Here is a 19,913-nt window from a genome sequence, read left to right on the forward strand (position 1 = left end):
TTCCAGTTCACCAACTTTAGCTTTAAATTACTGTAAAATAGCTGTGCAGTATCCACTAAATACCACAGAGACAGGTTCATTTTGCCACCGAATATTACTGAAAAGCTAAGTGCTATTCCATTTACCAACAGGACTATGCAATTTATAAAGGCAAACAAACAAAAAGCTATGCTCATATGGTGAAGATTTAGTTTTCTAGAAAGACGGAAAAATTTACCAGGACTTAAGACAGCAGATGAGAATTTCTATGGCATGAATTTCAGAATACATTTCTGCCTCTGAAGTTTCTCAGAAGAGGTAAATGATACTAGACTGTGATTGAAAGAAAAGTAGACATAGATATTTGGTAGGTGCTTCCTTTGTTCTCTTTGCCCATTCATATCGGAACATGCTAAATGTAGCAAGTGAAAATAGAAGAGCCCCTTAAGAGTTCTTAAAATTGTAACATTGGGTTGTACATTTTTATTTCATTTTATTGGTTTTCATAAATAGTGAAAACATCATACAAAGATGTTTTCCTGAATATCAATATTGTTTTCATTTTTTTCTGTCTTCAGATATTTACACAATATAATAATTTGTCAGGTAGTATTAAACATATTGTTTTATCATGTAAAAATCTTGATTAGTAAAATTCAACTGAATTGATGTTGTAAAGTAAAATTCTGTGAATAACTTTTAAGTGGGAATCAGAAAGGTTATTAGGCCTTAAATCGCAAATATTTTAAGCACTTCAACTTTACATGGATATAATTAGACAGAAGGTAGAATGACCCCTAAAAACTACATTATTTGCTGTATATGATGACACTTCCCTGGGCATATATCCATTGCCCTATATTTCCATTTAGTTTGTCCCTTATCCAGATCTTCATTCGGTCACCCGAATTTAGTTCTCCTTCAAGGCTTTCTTATTTCTATCAATGGTGTCATATTTTAGTCTTATCATTTTTGTCCCTTTTATGATCCATATTTATTCAGTTGCCACTTCAGGTATGGTTCCTTAACAAGACTTATTATGCTTTCAATTTAATTGCCGTGCCTTAAAGATCATAAACTCACATTTTTGCAAAAGTTACCTGAGTAATTCCATTTCCCTCAGTTTCCCTAGTCTTCAGTTAAATTTTCATTCCACTAAAAGGATCATAAATTTTAAAAATATTGTTTTCACTATCATTTCTCTTTTTAGAAGTTCGTTATTCAGTATCTACAGAAGCAGTGAAAAATTCTGGTTAGGTCTCTATTGCCTGGATTAATTCCAAGTTTTTAAACTAGTTTCAATCTTCACCTCTCTCCCTTAAAAACTGTTTACAACCTACTTTCTTGTCTTACCTATATCAACAATTTTTAAAAATAAATAATTTACATCTTTCATTTTTGCTCTATGACCACCCCACATTGTATTTCCATGCTTGCTTTCATACCTTTACTCATTCCGTGCCTGTCATTGATATAATTTCATTTTTTTTTCTTTTGTCTGTTAACGATATACTCTTTGGGGCCGTGCACGGTGGCTCACGCCTGTAATCCCAGCACTTTGGGAGGCCGAGGCGGTTGCATCACAAGGTCAAGAGATCGAGACCATCCTGGCCAACATGGTGAAACCCTGTCTCAACTAAAAATTCAAAAATTAATCGGGCGTGGTGGCGAGTGCTGATAATCCCAGCTACTGGGGAGGCTGAGGCAGGAGAATCACTTGAACCCAGGAGGTTGCAATGAGCCAAGATTGCGCCACTGCACTCCAGCCTGGCGACAGAACAAAAACAAACGAACAAAACAAATCTATTCTTTGGGGTTATAGCTTCTTTTTTTAAATTTGTTTGTTTGTTTGTTTTTTGTTTTTTGTTTTTGAGACGGAGTCTCGCTCTGTGGCCCAGGCTAGAGTGCAGTGGCACAATCTTGGCTCACTGCAAGCTCTGCCTCCCGGGTTCCGGGTTCCAGCGATTCTCCTGCCTCAGCCTCCCAAATAGCTGGGATTACAGGCACCCACCACACTGGCTAATTTTTATTTTATTTTATTTTATTTTTTTAGCAGAGATGGGCTTTCACCATGTTGGCCAAGCTGTTCTCAAACTCCTGACCTCAAGTGATCTGCCACGCCCGGTCTGTTTTGCATGTTTTTGCTTTGTTTTTTTTTTTTTTGAGACAGAGTTTCACTTTTTCGCCCAGGCTGGAGTGCAGTGGCGCGATCTCAGCTCACTGCAAGCTCCGCCTCCCGGGTTCACGCCATTCTCCTGCCTCGGCCTCCCAGTAGCTGGGACTACAGGCACCCGCCACCACGCCTGGCTACTTTTTTTGTATTTTTAGTAGAGACGGGGTTTCACCGTGTTAGCCAGGATGGTCTCGATCTCCTGACCTCGTGATCCACCAGCCTCGGCCTCCCAAAGTGCTGGGATTACAAGGTGTGAGCCACCGCACCCAGCCTATAGCTTATTTTTAAAGCAGTTTACTCGTAATTTTATCCTAGTTTTTCTTCACTTTCACTTTTCATACACACCCACATTATTGCTAATATGAGTATTTACAGTACACTTCAATCAGGGTATGCATAGGATCATACTGATTCCCTGGATGCTATTTCTTACTCAACCTTTTACCTTGTCTTTGAAGAAATATCAACTTCAGATATAATTGTAACATACATATTCATCTGATTTTTTTAAAGCTCACAAATATCAGTATTTTAACAATCAGAATGTTTTTAAAAGTGACTCAGTATTTGTGTGATTAATGCTGTAAGGTCATGGAAAGGAAAGCCTACTCTTTTGAGTAAAATTTTGATATTCCAGTCCAATATTTTCATTGAATACACAAGAAAAGAAGGTATTCTATAAAAAGAGACATCATGTAAAGAACATATGCCTTGCTGCAAATATTGAATAATCAGGGGATATCCAATTTAGATTTTATATAAAAAGACAAACTGACTTCTCTTTCCTTGATTGATCTCAGTTTACTTTACCTTCACCTGATTTCATCACTTTCAGAATAATGCAGAGCACCACACTATATCTGAAGCATTGGGAGGAATTTTTAAAAAATGGTATGCATATTAAATCATTGACTGAACTCTCAAGGGTTAAAATGTAAGAGGTTTATTCTCCTTTTATCAAGCAATGTCTACAGACAGAGCATCCACATGGTGTAAGTTACAAAAGAAGGATGTATGCAAAAGACTTACATGAAATCATTAAGTCACAGACACTTTATATGGTTCATGTTCACAAGGAAGGAAATTACTAAAAAGTAAAGCAGATTCAATAAGTAGAAACATAAGCTGATTTTTGTGGTTTATTAAATCCACCTCGCATGATGTTTCTGCTAAGAAGAAATCTACTGTATCACACAGCTCAGGATGCTATATACACATAAGATATTACACACTATAAAATTTCAGGTTTCTAAGCAGTTTTGCACAATTTAAACTTGAGTAAAATTTGTATATTTAAAAAAGATCTTATTGGATTACCTTAAGTAAATGGAGGTCATTTCAACAGCCCATTAACATTTTTTGCAACAATAAAAACAAAAATAAGTACAAAGATTTTCAAAACATGTAAGCTATTACTTTAAGCCTGGGTAATTATCTGCTTATTTTAATAAACCAGCTCTCTAGTTTTAATCTACTTCTGCTGGCCTTCTCATTTCCTCTTAAAACAAAAGAGAAGCAACAATTTTTACTTCTCTACAGTGTCTCAAGTAGGAGGATTAGTTAGGTTTCAAACTACAGCACATAGTGAGAAGGTGCTTCTAGGATTACATAGGATATGAATAAAATAAACCATCTGGGGAAATTATTTGGAATAAAGGTTTTTGATACATTATATTTAAATAGCAAAAACAATGGAGAACTACATCTTTACTTACCACTATGGGGCTACCCCTTTATTCCCAACTTATATTACTAATTCTTCTAAGCCACTAATATCTCATCAATTCTCTTGCCAGTTTTCTTTTCCTAGGTGTTAATTTCCCTATATATGGTTTACTTTAGCAGACAAAAGTAATATTTCTTTTTTTACAACTGAAAGTTCCTGATGATGAACCATTGGACTATATGAAAAGAAACAATCTATTAATAAATAATCTGTTCTGCTAGTAATAAACATCTGTAGGCAGTTGACATCCCAGACAAACTTGCATTAAAAATATAATGCGCTCTAGTGATTGAAAGCAAAATGAGTAGACAGATTGGAAATATTTTGACTGTAATTATTTTCCTCCCTTCCTTCCCACTTTCTATAGCATGCTGCAGATTATACAGTAAATGTCAAGTAGAGGTTGACACCTGTGTACAAGCTAAGGCCAACTTATGCCTTCAATTGATAGTTCACTGAGGGTTAAACAAAAGACTGAAGGCAAGTTTTGGCGCAAGAGATGTTTTTTAACAACAAGAGATTTATAGTTATGAGGGCATTTAGTATGCAGGTTTTAGTCTTCCTTTTCCTCCTCTGACATTCCCTTCAAGGCACAAAATATTATAAACAGTGGACAGGACCGAATATTTTGAATTAAGAATTTTAAGGTTCCACAACACCTTTTATTTCTTGTTTAATCATACCAAAAGGACAGAGAAAAAAATAAACTACCCTCAAAATGAAATAATGCTTACGTCATCTGAAATTCCCTGCAGTTTAGTTTTTTAAATGATTTAAATCCTAGTTTATTGTTTAAAGCATAATTTACACATTTGATTCTTGTGACTGATGTGATTTCTCATTCAATAGTGTGCTAAGTATTTCTAATTAACCACTATTCTTAATTGTGTATGTCTTAGTCAAAAACAACTTATTTTATTTGGGCCAACCAAGTAAATTTTGTCTGACTAGGATATAAACTTGGAAAGTTAAGTTGTAAATTTAAACAATGGATTAAGTGCAATGTATTGTAAAATGCTTCATCCAATAATTGTATCATAGGGTTTTTAGGCATCTCCAACCCAAATGACTGTATTTCCTTTCTCAACTTCAGTGATCTCACAGTTTAATTTATTCAGTCGTCCATCTAGGATGAAGAGAGAGTCCTTGGAAGGTGTCATCAGGTACTGACCAAACAAGCCACTGTCCTGGATTTGCCTGTTTTTCTGGTTCCAAGGCCATTCTTCTGCCTTGAGTGGTTCCTTGAGACTCTTTATCATCTTGACCTTCCCAGAAGAGAGCTCCACAAAGAGCACATCAGTTTGTGTGCTTGAACTACCATAGATGTTATATTGGTGGGCTTCAGTAAAGGATGGTTGAAATGCCAGATCAGATATGTGCAGATTTGTGTGAATATCAAAAGCCTCCTGTATTTCTCCTCTGATGGTAATGTACTGAACCCTTACAAGACCTTTCACATCATTAATGCTGACAAGGTAGTGACCATCTGGAGAAACATACGGAGTGCCCGTCACATCACTATTGAATCCAATGACTGAGTCAGTTACACCGTCCACCATGACCTGTGGGGAAACTGCTCCGGTGCTGTCAGGTTTGCAGCCAATGAAGTAGTAGCCTCCCAAGTGTGTATATGCCAATGACTGAGGAATGCACTTATAGTCCTTCAAGTTAATTGTCTTGATGTATGACATGGTTTCAAGATCAATTTTTTGTAATGCAGCTTCATCTTTATGAAGAACAAATCCAAACCTGAAAGAAATGAAAATCAGAGTTAGACTGGAAACAATGGAGTTTTTAGCCATAGATACAGGTGGAAAGGTCCATCACAAGCCCAGGCTCTAATTGTCAGGCAAGGCAGCAATTTGTGTTACACTTGTGCTAGAATTAGTCTGTAGATTGTGCCACTCTCCTTCTTTCTCTAGGTCCTTCTTTTGTTATATCCAAATCATCATAACTCATGCTGTAGAAAGAAAAATAATTAAAAACAATACATCCAGTTAATTGCAGCAACAAATTTTGCTTTTCACATAGAGGGAAAGAAGAAGTATACATTATTCTGTACGTCTCTAAACCATCTGATATTAAATAAGCTTGGTTAACTATTGCCAAATCCAGCAAGCGTAAAAGAGTTGAACATATATTGGTTTCACTCATTTCACTTACTTCTTATATTGTTTTTTGACCATTAAATGAATCTGACACTCATCATTATTTAGATAAACTTAAGTATAACATTTTTCAACCTTTCCATATTTATATTGTGATTTTTAATGATATGCTTGCATTTTATTTGTTATCCTATATTGAATAAAGAACTATTTTTATATTAAAGCCAATTAAACAATTTTTGTTTATTTGTTTTGTTGACCTTAAATTAGTTCAGAACTTTTCAAAGCATATTTGCTAAATATTGCTTGAGAATTATCAGTGATACCTGTGGCAAGTATAAATATATTTTTAAACTCACCTAGAACACAAGCAACTTTCTAGCAAAGATAAGTTAAACAAGATACAATGAGATAGAAACTATTAAATAAAATTATATCCAAAGTAGATATTGGCCAATAGAATTGTAAAGGACTTTTATTTATGTTTGCATTAATAATATTGATTGTCACCTCCTAATAGTTCTAAAAGCTCATAATAAAGAGAAATATTTTTCCATTCACTGTGTTCATAAGTAATATAATGAAATTACTTTATTATGAGTATTAAGATAAAGCAAAACAAAAACTCTGAAGAGAGCCAATTATGTTATCATCACCTGTGTAATTATCTGTATGCTAATTATCACACATAGTTTTTTTTATGTAAAAAAATGACCATTTCCACACATAGTACAAAATATGGTGCAATGAGAGTAATATCTCTTTAAAATTTTAAATGTAAGCATTTAGCAGTCTCAAAAATATAAATAAACATATATATTAAATATCATAGAAAAATAAAATAAATATTCTCAAAATCAGTCCTGCTTTGCAATTGCAAAAGAAAGGGAGTTCCTAAGCACAGATGTTTTATGAAAATAGACATAAAATTATAATTGCTTCCATTCTTCTTACATTAAATATAGTTGACCAACCATATTATAATTTTAGCTATATTTATAATTTATGAGGAGACTACTTGCTGTCATTAGAGAGAGTACAAATTCTTTTATGTGAAAGAAAATTCGCAATGTATAGCTACTCCTTTATAAAGCTTTCTTAAATATTTGTTAAACAACTACTACACACAAGACACTGGGAATATATTGCAGATCAACATAATTTTCCCTGTCTCTAATGAGTCTAGACATTTTGAGTGATAAAAAAGTGAAACAGGGCTAGTGAATAAAGCTTGATTATAGCATTCTGCTATACTATTACCTAATTTCATAACTATTTCTTGTTCCTTGTATTAGAAATGGCATAAAGCAATATACTTGAAAATAATATTTTGAGTGTATCTCTGAATGACGCCCACCACTTGTAGCTTATTTACTAACTCTTTATCTTTTTCTGTATCCTTAATAAAGGTGTTTGTGTACTTTCTGTAAACCCAGCTCATACCATATCCATTCAGGATAAATTTTCAGTCTTGATTATGATGGTATGAAGAAACATTCATACTGTTGATAATTATTTATACATATTTTCATTAAAATATTAATGCCTGGTATATAAACATAGTGTAGTTTTAAAATCCTATCTGAGTAGTAAGGAATCAAAAAGTTCAAACTGTTAACTGAGTCCCATATTTTTGTGTCTCTGCATCAAAAAAATCATAAACATCGTAAGTATCACTATGTAATCTCAGATTTGTCTAAAAAAATAACTAACTCCATTTACTATAAATAAAAATATAGTATTTTTCTATTAATGGACAGCCATTAAGGACGTATAGGTGTGTAAATATATTTGTATTCTTTGTAAAATTATGAATTATGTTGAAAAATATCTTTCTGTTATAAATTGTACATGAGCTCAGAGGAAAAGCAGTACTAGGCTCACTGAACAAAAGCAATGAGCCAATCAAGCTTTGACATTTCAGCTCTCCTCTTAACCTTGAGTCTTCTAGTCCCTTTGAGCTAGATTTTCGAATGCTAATGAGGAAGAATGAGACAAGCTCTCTTTACTCCCGAACAATTTTAACTTTGATACTACCGAATGTACTCAAGTTTTCTGTGATACAATCTAGCTACTTTTGGAAGTAATTAAAAATTTTTAAAAATGGTCCAGTTAAAAATGCAGAAGATCTGTGTGGGGTGATAAAATTACATCTATTTTGGCATATGCATTGTACGCTCCTTTAGGACTGGAGATGTAGCTACATAAGCAGATGCATGAGAACGCCTGCAATTTTTCACCACTGATTTATTGGTTAGGAAGTGATGTCTCTAATTCAAAATTTCCCCTAGTACAGATTGATATTCAGAAGTCTCCCACTGTTCATTAGTCTCTGATTAATATTTACGAGGCTCTCAACTTTCATGCCTGCTTAGTATAATAAAATCCTGCACAGTATTAGGCCTAACATAGTTTGTCTAGTATTTGTCAGAAGATGTACAGAAAGTTGCAGACTGAGAAATAAGAGAGTTAAAATTGACTCTCAAAATTACTGCTTTTTCTAAGAAATTAATGCCAATAGAAAAGTGTGGGCTCTCAGCATAGCATTGTATGGATTGTCAAATTTGGTGAAAAGAGTTATAGTAATTTTTTCTTTCCAAATCATTTTCTCTTTCTGAATGTCTAATCAATGTAGTTTATTACAAAGTTCATAAAAAGGCTCAACTTTAATTACTGCTTTTATGATTTAAGCTAAGATCCTGAAATGATTCTTATGAAGAGACTTGTTTTGGATGAAGTAAGGGCTTTTATTCCAAGCTAACTTATTTTCATGATCCAGATTTTCAAAAGAATAGACCTTGCGTAAATGTGACCTTATGTAAAGTCCTTGACTTCCATGAGTTCCAATTTCCTCATCAACAGGAAGAGGATAAAAGTACTACCTTGCTCTGAGGATGATAGTAAATGCATGTATATTATCAGGCATGCAGTAGATTCTCAATAAATAGAAATTGCCAGTCCTTTACACCTTGAGTAGCATTTTTTTCCAATTATTAATCACATAAAACTTTTTCCGTGGGACAACAGATTATTATACCCCAAGGACGAGAAAAACAACATAAACTTATTATCAATTTTTCTGGGCAGATAATATTCTCACAATGTTAAAAATAGTGTTACCCAAGTGTGGCTATGATTTTCCATTCATGTATATTAGAGAGATCACATTGACAATAAAAATACATGTTTTTATTCTTGCTCTCACTTGTACCAACAGTGTCTATCTCCAGTCCACATATTGGTTTATCACCAAATATCTCACATTGTTAAAAATAAAGACAGCCTAGCTCACTCTACCTCCACCTTCATTAGCGGCACTGCTTCAGTACTTACTGAGAACATGGAGCAGTAGGCTATGGCATGCTAGGTGAACCTGAGGTGGGCACAGATGATGGGATTTGAAATACATCCTTGGCTTACCCAAGAATTTTTGCTAAAAGTCACAGAAAATGTTCTAGCTTACTTTAGGACCTGGATATCAAAGGATATGGAGAGCTGCAGTTAGCGTTTATGTCACGGCAATTCAGGAGACTTGTAAGGGAAGTTATTTGGCAGAGGAAGGAAGAGAACAATATTTAGGGATCCATGGTTGAAAACCACAAAGCCTGATAGAGTCAGTGCTTGAAGGTCTCTACAGCCCCAAAAGCCAGGCAGCAATTCTTGCAATGGAGTAATGAATGGTTTCCCATGTCCTTGACTCAGTCCCTGGTCACACAGTCTCATAAAACAGTATTCCCCAGGCATTGTCACCAGACTACTTGCATGTTACAAGGCTCCTATTCTCTTTTCAAAGTAGTCACCTGAGATGCTACTGAAGAAATCTCATGATTGCAAGCAATTCCATGTGTAAATTCGTCATGGTCACCACCAAGAGCAATGTCCTCATATGGTCCCAGATACATTAAAGCTCGTAAGTCAAGAACTCTGTAAGATTTGCAGAATGACAAGTGTTCTGTCTCCTGGCTTAACATAGCACTGGCTGTCTCCAGAGTCCTTGGAACTTGTCATCTCAACAGTTCTTACTACTGACTTTCAATGTTTAACCACTGAGGCTCAATCTCCACACAAATAGCTGGGAAAGGACCAAACGATTCTTCTCCATTCCTACATGATCTTCTTCCTCAAACACCATCATCTGCACCACCTCAGATTTCAAAACAAGCCTTCGCATGCGCATTAAATTTTGCAAATGAAAAGTAGTGAGTGGTGATTGGCTGTATTTGAGGAATGGGTTAGCAAGACACTCTATCCTGTTATAAAAACTAACTGTGCTGCAATTCGCCTCTAAAACAAAAGCATTTTGAAAGTTGTTCCGATGTCCCAATTATTAAAGTCATATTCTTTGGAAAAAAAAAATTCCAGAACCACAGAAATTGAACTGCCATAGGAATTTGTATTACAGGAATTTTACTTGTGAAGGCTTAAATCCAAAACACATGATTAAGTGGTTAGTGTTTTATAAATAAGTGCGGGTAGGATTATTAATATCTAGCTTTTCTTTTTTTTCCTAATTGGATTATAAATGTCATGTTTCTAACTGAAAGGTAAGAAATGCTGAACATATAAGATACTGTTATCATAATTCTTCCCCTACACACAATTAATAAGTAAACCCGCTCACAATATGCTGTTTCAATGACATCTTCCATTATGTTATAGCTGACACAGTATTTTCACAGACATAAACCATAAATCTGACATGAGCTATCATTCATTTGTTTATGAATAAACGAACATAAAGGAATTTATATTTCGTTTTTTATATTATCCCACACCAACCCTTGTAAGAAAAGATGGAATGCCCTTCCTACTCAAGTACCAGAGGATTTAGTTTTTATCTGAACATTATCACATAAATAGTTCAGTAAAACATACCTGTTTATAAAGCATGGTCACATTCATGTTTGTGAGAGGGGAAGCAGAGAGAACTAGAACTGCCACATTTAGTAAAGATTTATTACAAGAGCAAGGACAGTTTCTGAATGGTCTTAATGCTTAGATGTGTTTGAGAAATGACAGTACTTTGAAGCTTTCTGTTTCCAAAGCAGAGGTTGAAGAAGCTAAAATAAACCACAGGCTATTCTCCATCTATGGTACATATCAAGCAAACCAAATTTTTCTTTTAATATCGTGACTTTATTCTGATCCTTGGGAGCATTTCCACACCACTTAGTGGTACTTTGTATGTGTCTCAAATTGTTATTCAAAGTTTATGGCATTGCGTGGAACATGGTCAAAAATACTTGAGCACCGTGAATGATCACTTTTTACTGTGATATAAAATTTACTGGAGAGACGAACTGCTCACATGGAGTGGAGACGATTGCGTTTTATGAGGATACTCACAACACTTTAGCTCACTGCAAGAGCAATAGGAGGTGGCTATTAAGTAGTACAGTATGTACGACAGTTAATTTTATGCAGTTATAATTTAATATTGCATCTTGGTTTGTTTACATTTCTCTGGACTGTGAATGGCATTATGTATAGTATGTAAGTGGCGGTGTGCATACGTTTGGATAAATTTTAACTTCTTATAATAGATGTGTGTATATTTAATAATAGTAAATTATAAAATAAGCTAGTATCTAAATATATTATGTGCTTCATAATATACATAACTTTTATTTCATTTCTTCATACTTCTAGACTACATGGTTGTTCTGAGAATTTTTTCAAATTGTCCAAATCTCCAAAATAAATTTCAATATATTTATGAAGGAAATCAGTGAACCCATGGAGTGCAAACCTGTATTATTCAGGTCAAGTGCATTTTGTCTTGTTGGGTTTACACTTGCAGTCTTTGTTCAGTGGACATAAATTACTTTTGTACTGAGAAAAAATACATAGATAGGTCCATAAATAGATGAGTAGGTATATAAAAATATATATGAGTTTTAGATAAAAATTTCTAGTTCTCATAAGAATTGCTTATCATCATTTTAATCTTAAATATACATTTCTAAGAATCCAGATGTAAGTACAGACTGTACTTGATGCTTCAATAAAAAGATTCATCCATACAAAGACCCATCTTCAAGGAAGTATGGGACCAAGATAGACATGATGAATCATTTTAAAAATATCAGGATATGTTTAGATATAAAACTTAATAAAAAATATTTGTAAATAAAAAGATTCCTTATAGTATAAATGAATCAATGAGGTAATGATACAACTATAAGTAAATGGTATAAAAAAGGGCATAGTTACTAAATATTACATAGGGAACCATTGACAGCGTTATAATCTATTATACAATATCATCAAAGAATTTTTGTAGTACAATAACACTAAATGTTTGCCAGGATAAAATGCTCGCAGCTATTATTTTAGTAAATAGAAGTGTACATGAGAAAACAATTCTATGGTAAAACTGGAATAAATTATTACTCCTCTGAGGACATTATTTTACTATGTTAATCAGAGATAATTTTTTATAGTTCCCTAAACTATCCTGTCTTTGAAAATCTGTTTTGAATTCCAACCCGCATTAACTAATTATTTTTCACAACTTCTGTACTCAAAATAACACCTTTGATAATTGTCTTGACTCTCATTTTCAACAATATTTGATGATTTCCATTTTGAATTTTATCATGTGCAATTTAGTGACTGAACTTTAGAATTCAACATTGAATGTGGTTTTATTGAAGACTTATGAAAAGGCATAGTTATTTTAGAGACTGAACTAAACATACAAAATACAGAGGTGAGGACAAACAAGGTTGAAGTAGTTGAATTTTATAGCTACTTCATCAATTCTGCTTGAAAACTTAATCTTATTAAATTTAGTAGCCTTTCTCTGATGACTACTTTTTTAATTAACAAAATGATGCTATAGAGAAACATGTTGAGAAATTTTATGAGGAAGAAAGTGGAAATAGAAAAGCCAAAGTATGTTGATGATACTTACATTGTAAGTCTACCTCAATACTATAATTTCATTGGTTTGGTTTTTGTGTGTATAATGGTGATTATGCTAAATCCGAGAATACTCAGATAATAAATTAGTTTTAAGAATCTCAGTGTTTTAAATCATAACGTTTCTATGAATGGAAAAGTACATATACCTAGATTGTTTATTATTTATTTATTTATTTATTTATCTGAGACTGAGTCTCGCTTTGTCGACCAGGATGGAGTGCAGTGGCCCGATCTCGGCTCACTGCAAGCTTCGCCTCCCGGGTTCACACCATTCTCCCGTTTCAGCCTCCACAGTAGCTGGGACTACAGGCGCCTGCCACCATGCCCGGCTTATTTTTTTTTTTTTGTATTTTTTTTGTATTTTTTAGTAGAGACGGGGATTTCACCGTGTTAGCCAGGATGGTCTCGATCTCCTGACCTCATGATCTGCCCGCCTCGACCTCCCAAAGTACTGGGATTACAGGAGTGAGCCACCGCACCTGGCCTATACCTAGATTGTTTATAAAAGCAAACTGAAAATTGGTTGCAGTTCACTTGGATGGAAATTACATTGCTGTTACATGTTTAAAATACGTAATCAATGTTAATTAATTTAAAACTCAATAATGAAAGTTTTTTTTTGTTTTGCTAATTGATTTTAAATTTCATATAATTATTAGATTTGATCTTTTCATTTAGCCACAGGATTTGTAAAGTGCTTTTCCTATCTCTATATGGCCATCAGTCAATTAAATGTAGATGAAAGTCACAAAGGAACTGTTACTAGAAGGGATCTAGCTAGAGGGATATAGCTAACACTTATGATGGAAGCCTGGCAGAAAAGAAAATGAAACACAAACACACACACTTCAGATGCATCATTTGCAACAAGTGCATCATTTGCAACAAAAAGCAATCATTTAATGAATTATGTGTAAAACATATTTTGAGAGTTATTTCAAATAAAAAATAATATATTAATTATCACTAATGATCTGAATTTTTAATAATATAAATCATTCCTCACTTTGGACTAATTCCTCCCTTGAAGGATCTACATAGCTGAGCTCTACTGGATAATACTCAAAATATTAGGAGCTGAGCAGTGCATTTTTGAAACAATGCCACATTGTGTTTTCTTTTCAGAATTTATTTGTAGCATCTATAGATTATGTAACTCCTTTTGCTTTGAGTGATGGGATTTGGTAAGGTTTGTTTCTGTAAGGAAATTATTCAGCTTCTCTTTGCTTATATTCTCAATCGTGTGTTCTTCCTTGTGTTGGCTATACATACACGACACACTCAGTGTTAGGTCCTTGGACTTGGTCTGATCTGCTCTCACTTTTACAGAAGTTGCACGACCTTTTATAGAGCTTTGAAGATGTAGATTAAAATCCCACCTATGCCATCTACCATGCAATCATAGGCAAGGGATTTAGCACTTCTTTGAAACCCATTTGTTTTTCTGAGAACATCAAAATAGTAGTTAGTACCTCCTAGAACTATTAATAATTATTACTAACAGTCAAAATATTGACTTAAAGCTTTAAATACTTGAACACCATAAAAATCACTACCATTTTTCTTATTTCTTCCTATAGGATTTCCTGATTTACAAACTTCTTAGGCACTAGAATTTTTTGCTGCCTTCACAAGACTAACGCCATTTTTTTGTGTGTGTGTTTGTTCGTTTTTGTTTCTTAATGAAAAACAAGAGGAATCTTTTTAAAAAATAAAAAGTCTGAAAAGACTTTTAAAAATTTAAAGAACTACCAATTAATCTAGAAGATATGAACTACTTTATCACTATGGAAATGTATCCAAATGAGGCTAGTCTCTTGCATTTCCTTCCTATAGTGTTCACCAGAAATTTTTCTGCTTTTATTCTATAGTTGATCTGTGTTTGGGAATAGAATTTATTCCACCTTTTGTTCTCTTATAAGAAACATAATTCAGGTTTTATAATAGAAAACTGCACATATGTCTTCTCCAGCAAGAGGGATATGCATAACCTATATAGGAGCCAAGCATTTTTCAATGGTCTAGTTATTGGAAAAATCATATGCCAAATATATGGCTAAAGCAAATGCACATCACTACTCATTCCATTTTTAAAAAAGAAATCTACAGATTCCACTAAATGACACCAGCAAAAACAATCTGGTAGTGAACGCCAAGGGTCTATGCCTGCACACAAATGGAACAAAGACTGCCAGAGTCAACTTTGTTGGAATCTGGGAAAACAGTCAAAGGTTGACAGCAACAAAGCCTGTACTGAGTCAAGAAAAAGGCTAATTAAGCATGTTAGGTGAACTCTGTGGCATTTCAATTTAGCCTAGCCTTGCCTCACCCCTCCTCCTGAGCAGTAGCAGTCTTGAAAATAGAAGCCCACATTCCCAGGGTGGTTACTTGATTTCAGAGTTTGCAGAGTGGAACTTGTTCCCAAATGATTGTTTGTGCATTTTTACTAGTCTTGAAGTTCCCTGAAGTAATAATCCAAGGTGCTTGCCTCTGTTTTGCTCACCAAAATAGAACTCTCCTAATGAGGAGAAAGAGCTAAGCAGAGGGTATTACTGAAAAATATCAAGAGGCAAATGAAAAAGCTATTGAAGCCTGGATCAATTGATTACAATTGGGCCAATCAGTAGACACATTGGAAGCCCTGACAAAAAATTCTCAGGAGAGGATTATTTTAAAAAATGAAAGCTTTGAGAATTCTTAATGTATAGTGGGGATCCCAGATAAATGACGCAGGACACGTGTTCAATGAGACCTCGAAAGTCCTAAGCTTTTATCTCCCAATAACCTGTAGACTCATGTAAACAGGAAATAAAGGCTAAGAAAGCATTCTGAGTTTTCCACTAACAGTGGAAAGAGTGCCTCAACATAGGGCCAATCCTGTGTTGGCCAGCAGAGCAGACGATTTTTTTGTTTTATTTATTTGTTGGCTTTCAGGCATTTAGAAAACCTTTGTTAAACCACAAGCTGGCCAAAAGCTAAAGAAACTAAGATTTAAGTGACAATATGTAACTATAAAAAAAAAATTTACAAAAGTGTTTGAGAAAAGTGACCAAAAAAAAAAAAACTCCAAACAACAATGATAACCCACAGAAAATAACAATAAACTTTAAGAAGGGGAAAATTATTTCTAGTGTTTCCACATTATATATTAAATATGTTGAGTTTAAAACAAAAAGTTATGCAATATGTAAAAAACTAGGAAAGTCTGGACCACACCCAAGAAAAAAAAGAAATTAACAAAAACTTTCTGAGGAAGAACAAACATTGGAATTACTAGACAAAAGCTGACTCAGACTTTTAAAAATTTGTTCATAGCTGGGTGTGGTGGCACATGCCTGTAATCCCAGAATTTTGAGAGGCCAAGACGGGTAGATCACCTGTGGTAAGGAGCTCAAGACCAACCTGACCACACAGTGAAACCCTGTTTCTACTAAAAATACAAAAAAATTAGCTGGGTGTGGTAGTGGGCACCTGTAATCCCAACTACTTTGGAGGCTGAGGCAGGAGAATCGCTTGAACCTGGGAGGCAGAAGTTGCAGTGAGCTGAGATCATGCCACTGCACTCCAGCCTGGGCAACAAGATTGAAACTTTGTCTCAAAAAAACCCAGAAAATATTGCTCATAGAACTAAAGAAAAACATGGATCAAAGGACAACAAGAACAATAAAAAATAACTAAAGGAAACTAGGAGAATGATATACAAAAAAAATAAAAATAAAAAAAGAATTATAAATATAAAAATGAGTAAAACAAAAATTCTGGAGTTGAAAATTATAATTGGAATGAAATATTTACTGGAAGGTTTCAGTAGCAGATATGAGCAGGCAGAAGAAAGAATCAGCAAATTTGCAGAAGTAAATGAAATTACTCTGAAGACCAGGAAGAAGAAAAGTAAATGGAGCCTAAAAGATCTATGAAACACTAACAAGTGTACCAAAATACCAGTTATGCAGTTTTCCAAAAAGAGAGGAGAGATCACAGAAAACGTATTTGAAGAAATAATGGCCAACACTTTCCAAATTTACTGAAGTACATGAATCTATTCATCTAAGAACTTCAAACATTCAAAGAAGAATAAATGCAAAGGGATCCACATGATAACATTTTATAACCCAAACTGTTAAAGACAAAGAGAGAATCATCAAAGCACCATAAAAGAAGTGACTCATCATCAACAAAGGATCCTAAACAAGAGTAACAACACATTTATCATTGAAGGCCAGAAAACAATGGGATGATAATTTCAAAGTGCAGAAAGAAAAGATATATCAACTAAGAATTCCATAACTTACAAAACCATCCTTCAAAAATTAAGGTGAAATCAAGACATTCTCAGATTTTAAAAAACTGAGAGATGTCACATTACTAGACTTACCACATAAGAAATTCTTAAAGCTGTCCTGAAGACTGAAGTGAAAAGACACTCGATAGAATTTGGACAAAATCCTACAAAAACAGAAACTCCCAAACTTATATAATTCATGTAAAGCAATATGAGTATATAAAAACACATGTAAATGTAATTACGTGGGTAAAAAAATGCAGTCAATGTTATTGTATTTTAGTTTTATTATGTTGTGTTTTGTTTTCACTTGCCTTGAAGTATTTTCAAAATTCCTTTTGATTTTTTCTTTGACTCATTTTTTACTTAGAGTGTATTAATTTCTACTTATTTGTGAATCTTCCAGCTTTCCTTCTGTTAGTGATTTCTATTTTCATTCCATTGTTTATGAAGAAGATCCTTTGTGTAATTTCAATCTGTTAAAATTTATCAAGACTTGCTCTGTAGCTTAATAAGTGTTCTATACTGGAGAATGCTCCATATTTTCTTGAGAAAAATGTATATTCTGCTGTTTTGTGGATGAAATTTTCTAAATATGTTTGTTAGGTCTAGTTAGCTTATAGTGTCATTCAAGTCTCCTATGTCTTTATTAAAAAACAGTCTGGAGTTTTGATCTATTATCGAAAAGGGTATTGCAGTCTCTATTCCTGTTGAGCTGTCTATTTCACCTTTCAATGCTGTCAATATTTGCTTGACATATTTTAGTACTCTTTAACAGTCTTGACTTAAAATGTATTTTGTCTGGTATTACCACAGCCATACCATCTCTTTTGTGGTTACTATATGCATGGAATATCTTTTTCCGTCTTTTCCTTTTCATCCTATTTATGTCTTTACATCTAATGTCAGCTTCTTATACATAGAATAGGGTGGCTAGTGTGTTTAATTTTAATCAATTTTGCCCATACCTGCTTCTTTTAAGGTTCCGGAACAAGTAAATATCTGCCTATTACAGTGTTCAATTCATTTATATTCATTGTTTTTCATATGTCTAATGCCATTTTTGTTCCTCCTTTCACCTCCAGTATTGCCTTTTGTGTAGTAAATTCCTGGAATTAGGGGCAGGGGGAATGGGAAGTAATTGCTAGTCTGATACAGGTCCTCCTTTGGAGGTAATCAAAACATTTTGAAACTAGATAGAGATGATGGTTGCCTAATTCTGTGAATGTGTTATTGTCATGAATTGTACACTTCAAAATTTTTGATTTTGGATTTCAGACTTAACAACAATGCCCTCCAGAATCTCCTTGGAGAAGGAGACCACATGATGGTCTAGCAGATACACTGTATTATTTAGCAAGATGGCCAAGTAGATGCAGTCAGGAAGTGCTGCTCCCACAAAAAGAGAGATTTCAACTACACCAACATAATTTGAACAGATCTTTAGAGAGAGAACACTGAATGAGGATGGGGAAAGATGCGGTCGCCAATCCTGAAGAGAGAGGAGGCTGGAAACCTACCATGAGACACCTGAACACTATGGTTAGTTCCCCTCCTCAACAGTGCCTGGAAAAGGGGTGAGTGAAGGGAATGGAGGACTGCCTCCTCTCACCGTGGACCTCCGGAATCCTAGTTGCAGGGACCCCACACCCTCACAGACCTATGAACTGGCAAGGGGATCTCCCTGGACATTAGATGGGGAGACAGAGTTGCAGAGGCACAGAGGCAGGGACCTTTAGGCATAGGTCAGCTCTAGCAGAGCCTGCCCATAAGTGGTCACCTGCCAGGGCTGACCATCTATCTCTGAGAGGCTCTAGCCCCAGCTAACCTCCAGGGAGAAAGTAGGGCCTGCTTCCCCATGGGGCTGGGACACACCTATCCCACAGGCCCACCTACCCTCCAGCCCTCCCTGGATCCTGGCTGCTTCATCGGAACATGTGTATAGTGCAGCCTCCACTGCCCAGCCTGAGTGCTTTGCTCCATGTGAATGTGTTCCAACGGCTTAAGAACCCTTCAGATTTCACACCACACAAAGAACCCAGTCCCGAGCAGCCAGAGGGGGTAACCATGAGGAGGTCCTAGTACCCCAGAGCTGTGGCCTGTGGCTCTGAAGGGCCTCACTCAGAGCTCTGCTTGACACTTGAATGGAAGAAGAGCCCCCACTCTCAGAAAACTGAGAGGACTGAGTCACACAGGTTTGTGGGCTGGCGTGGGACCTAACTGTCCCTCCCTCCACAGGGTTGTTTGCTAACAGTGTGGCATTGGAGGTAGCTTTCCCAAGGCCCGTGAACAGACCTGGTGAGAGGTTCGCCTCTTTTCTCCTCACACCACAGAACACAACTTCAAATGCGAAGACATACAAAGGAACCATGTGACTGAGTAAGAACCTGTCTACTGCCCATTGCTCTCAATCAGTATGTATTGCATCACAGCCTAAACTTCAACACCAAAAATCACCCTACTAATTCTCCCTCCTGCAAAACCAAGAACAAGAATTCTACAATCAGTGAAGACCCAGTACAGACCTTTAGTCCTCTGAAAACATTCAGAAAGTATGTCAAAAGATGATACTCAATTTAAACTACAATTAAAGAAATACCAGTCCTCCCAAATGAGAAAGAATCAGTACAAGAATGCTGGCAATTCAGAGTCATAGTATCTCCTTCTCTCCAAATGAGCCCACTAGCTCCCTAGCAATAATTCTTAACTACTACGAAT

The 19,913-nt window shown here is 35.1% G+C and overlaps 1 protein-coding gene across 1 annotated transcript in view; it reads right to left on the reverse strand.

Annotated features, from left to right (window-relative positions):
- Positions 1 to 3,079: 3,079 nt before the first annotated feature.
- Positions 3,080 to 19,913, reverse strand: part of FSTL5 (follistatin like 5) — a 268,181-nt gene continuing 251,347 nt past the window's right edge. The window contains exon 11 of the mRNA XM_025385806.1: positions 3,080 to 5,627. Within this exon, the coding sequence (XP_025241591.1) occupies positions 4,925 to 5,627 (703 nt within the window). The 3' untranslated portion in view covers positions 3,080 to 4,924. The remainder of the gene's footprint in view (positions 5,628 to 19,913) is intronic.

Source organism: Theropithecus gelada, chromosome 5 (assembly GCF_003255815.1).
Source record: "Theropithecus gelada isolate Dixy chromosome 5, Tgel_1.0, whole genome shotgun sequence".
NCBI lineage: Eukaryota > Metazoa > Chordata > Mammalia > Primates > Cercopithecidae > Theropithecus > Theropithecus gelada.